General features: G+C 39.0%; 1 protein-coding gene across 5 annotated transcripts in view; it reads left to right on the forward strand.

Moving 5' to 3' along the window:
- Positions 1-3,707, forward strand: part of ATP8B4 (ATPase, class I, type 8B, member 4) — a 220,759-nt gene that overhangs the window by 167,870 nt on the left and 49,182 nt on the right. For all 5 annotated transcript variants that reach the window (XM_015558941.1, XM_015558943.1, XM_006756016.2 and 2 more), the window contains 3 exons: positions 612-776; positions 1,513-1,624; positions 3,576-3,681. In XM_015558941.1, coding sequence (XP_015414427.1) covers positions 612-776; positions 1,513-1,624; positions 3,576-3,681 — 383 coding nt within the window. The remainder of the gene's footprint in view (positions 1-611; positions 777-1,512; positions 1,625-3,575; positions 3,682-3,707) is intronic.

Genomic DNA, 3,707 nt, shown 5'->3' on the forward strand with positions numbered 1-3,707 from the left:
CCTTTTTAAAAAAAAAATTAAAAAAAAAGAAAAACAAAAAAAAAACAAAAACAAAAATAAACAAAGTTGGAGAACTCACACTTCCTGATTTCAAAATGTATTATTATTAGTATACAGTAACCAGAGCAGTATGGTACTGCCATATGAGTAGACATGTATACCCTCAAATAAAAATGAGGTTAAAAAAAAAAAAAAAAAGCTGAGTGACACGGCCATGAAACAGGCTCTGTTCCTCTCATTGTGAGGAGGGCTTCTTGCAGGCAGAGGATAGTTTGGAAACCAATATATGTTGGTTCAAATGGATATCTCAAGTCATTTGAGATAAGGCACCATTGATCACTCTCAACTAGGACACTTCAACAGACATTTTAGATATCTTTTAGGGGGAAGGCTAGGTCCCCTGAATGTTTTAACTTAATAGAAATAAAAGTCAAAATGCAAACATTGTCTCCTATTTTCAAGGAGATTAAAGAGTTGGAAAGTCAGGATGGCCAAGTTATGTTCTTGATACAAAGTGAATTTGCGTGCAAAGCTTCTTACCCGTTACTGTTATTGTTCTTGCTATGACTATTGCTTTGGGGTGGTTCTTACATCAATGTCTGCTCTGGCAGGAATTTGCAGGGGAAGGCCTTCGAACCCTGGCCATTGCATACAGAGATCTGGATGATAAGTACTTTAAAGAATGGCATAAGATGCTTGAAGATGCAAATGCTGCCACAGATGAGAGAGATGAACGGATAGCTGGGCTGTATGAAGAAATTGAACAGGATTTGATGGTAAGAGTTTAGAAGCATGATGGTTTGTGTTTATAGAGAGGACAGTATGTGTTTAGAGATCTCGGGTAGGAATAATCCACTGGCTAAATCATCTTGCACACAGCGGATGTTACTTTTTCAAACATTTAATCATGTGTTATATGTTGGCTTTGCGTTTGCCATGTGTGAGAGCCTAGAGGATTATTTCGATTAGTTGTAGCTTATGTAATTGGAAGTCCCCTAGAGTGGACAATAGCAGACTTCCTATTGTTTGTCAGCCTCTGGTATGTTATTGGTGTTATTTTTTCCCCCTCCCCGCTTTATGATCCACCTTTTTAGAGCAGGAAACTTGCCAGGGAGAGTGGGAAGTTTTACAGTTCTGAGCCATCTTAGACCTATGAGATCTGTGCTGCCCAGAGTATGAGAGTATCATTTATTCTAGAAACTACTCTTCCCTGAGGCCCCAGTGGCCAGGAAGCAGCTGGGGAGTTCTTAAGTCGGGACAAGCCCAAATGGCTGCTGACAGGATCTCTGCCAGTAGTTGGTATTCCTATGAGTTGGCTTGATTAGAGAAACTCCTCTTGGGTCCTTCCCAGCCCACCGCTACACATAATAGGATGTTTACTATATCAATGCATCATACTTTCTGCCTTCAATTCGTGTTCCTTGACCTCTGAACTCTGTGATTGCAAGCTGTAAATGTTATGAATATTGTTTGCATGCTTTAACATAAGGTATTCTCTATTTTTCAACAAAGCTTCTAGGTGCCACTGCTGTAGAAGACAAGTTACAAGAGGGTGTTATTGAAACGGTTTTAAGTTTATCACTAGCCAATATTAAGATCTGGGTCCTAACAGGAGACAAACAAGGTAATTTTAAAACAGATGTTTTGAACAGAGGGCAATGATTTATATGGTAAAATTTTAACTAATCAGAAAGTTTAATTAGATATGTGCCCAGTTCTCTATATAGGAAATGGTTGAAATACAAATAGGAAAGTTAATATAAGAACTTACTATTTAAAGATAAAAACAAATTAAGAAAATATCTTCTGGAGTATACCCTGGGGTCTGTTGAATTTCAGCTCAACTCACTTCTTCAATATAATAGCTAAACCTATAGGCAACAGTGGAATTAAAAATGTTTACCTCCAGGTTTATGTGAGCACTGCCTCCCATCAGGACTGAGACTTGAGTAATAGTGAAGCAGGACATTAGAGATCTTAGGGTTACTCCTTTAGTTTCTTGGTGCAATGAAGAAAGGGTTGGGGATCTTAGAGGAGGGAACAGGCTTTGGGGAGGCTCAGGGAAGCAACTGTTTATCAACTGGTATGTAAATATTTTGGTATTTTAACAACCACAACAGTTGTGCTAGAGTAACCTAGTTGAATTCCAAGCCTTCCCATGCAGTGGTAAATGGGAGCTGACCCACTTTCAGGCATGACAAAATGCCACGTCATCAGAAAAAGAGTCATTATGTTCATAATTCTGTGCTTGTTAAGAAAGAAAAGGGGACCACTACATTTTGTATCTATTGCTAGCAGCAATGGTTAAAATAAAAATGCTTTTACGCTTGGGCCTCAGTAAACCAGAAAAATTTAGTTAACTGGCAAATACATGTTTTTAAGATTCTATCTACCTGTAGATATTTTTAGAACATTTGAGGATTTTCAGATATGGTGAATCAGTTCTCTATATGTTCACCCAAATCACTGATCACAAAAATAAACAATAGAAAGTTGAGCGCTGTGGTGTGTTACTACAGACTTCCTGGAGTTTGATGTTGATCCGTGGGTATAGCTGCTCAATTAGTGATGAATATCCACAAGTTTACTGTTATTTAGCTTTAATTTCTGTGGTTTATACAAAGCACATGCTGAGATTCTATCAGTTGCCTTCCTTGACCGAGTACAGGCAAATCTAATGATTCCATGGAGTTAGGTAGAGCCTAAGAACTCAGAATTAGAATCAAATGATTTTATTGAAAATGGAAGGGTTACCTAACTATCCTAGGCTCCATTTCTATAAAATTGGAGGAAGGAATGCCCAACATCATGTAATTTTCCAGTTTTCTAGCAGCAGCAGTCCATTCACTTAATGGGAAAATGACCATGTTGCATGTAGGAGAACTATAAAAAATTTATAAGAGCATTTTTTGCTGTCCAACTGAACATTTTGTTGAGCTGTTTTTCAGTTTTCTTACTACATAAGAATTGAAAATTGGCTAAGTTTAGTATTTCAGCTCTCCAAAGGTAGTATTTGGGACCTCTGGTAAAAACTATATGAGAAAATTGAGGATTCATAGATGTGGCTATGGATCCATGGAGTTAGCAATTGGTAAATTTGATCATGGGAGCAAGGGCTTTGAAATTCCCTCTGGGTCTCTTGCATTATCACCCATTATGCTCTCTTTGACATTAAGGGAGCCTATAAGCTATAAGGAAATACAGCAATGACTTCAAAACTTCTATAGAAAAAAACACACTTCTATATAAGTGTACTAGAGGCCTGGTGCATGAAATTCATGCATGGGTAGGGTCCCTAGGCTTGGCTGGTGATCAGGGCAGATTGAGGCCTTCTGGCTGCTGGCTGGGGGCCTCTTATTCCTGGCTGCTGGATGGGGCCTCTCTTCCCCGGCTGCTGGCTGCTGGCCAAGGCCTTCCTTCATTCTGTGCCAACCCCTGGTGGTCAGCGCACGTCACAGCGAGTGACTGAACTCCTGCTCGAACTCCCGAAGGGACAATTTGTATATTAGGCTTTTATATATATAGATAGATTATCAAGTAATGTTCTAACTGAAGTAGGCTTTATTTTGTATCAGAAACTGCCATCAACATTGGCTATGCCTGCAATATGCTGACTGATGACATGAATGAAGTGTTCATTATAGCAGGGAACACTGCAATGGAAGTCAGAGAAGAACTCAGGTAAGTGTTAAAGGAAGAAGGAAAGA

This window comes from Myotis davidii, unplaced genomic scaffold (assembly GCF_000327345.1).
Source record: "Myotis davidii unplaced genomic scaffold, ASM32734v1 scaffold132, whole genome shotgun sequence".
Classification (NCBI taxonomy): domain Eukaryota; kingdom Metazoa; phylum Chordata; class Mammalia; order Chiroptera; family Vespertilionidae; genus Myotis; species Myotis davidii.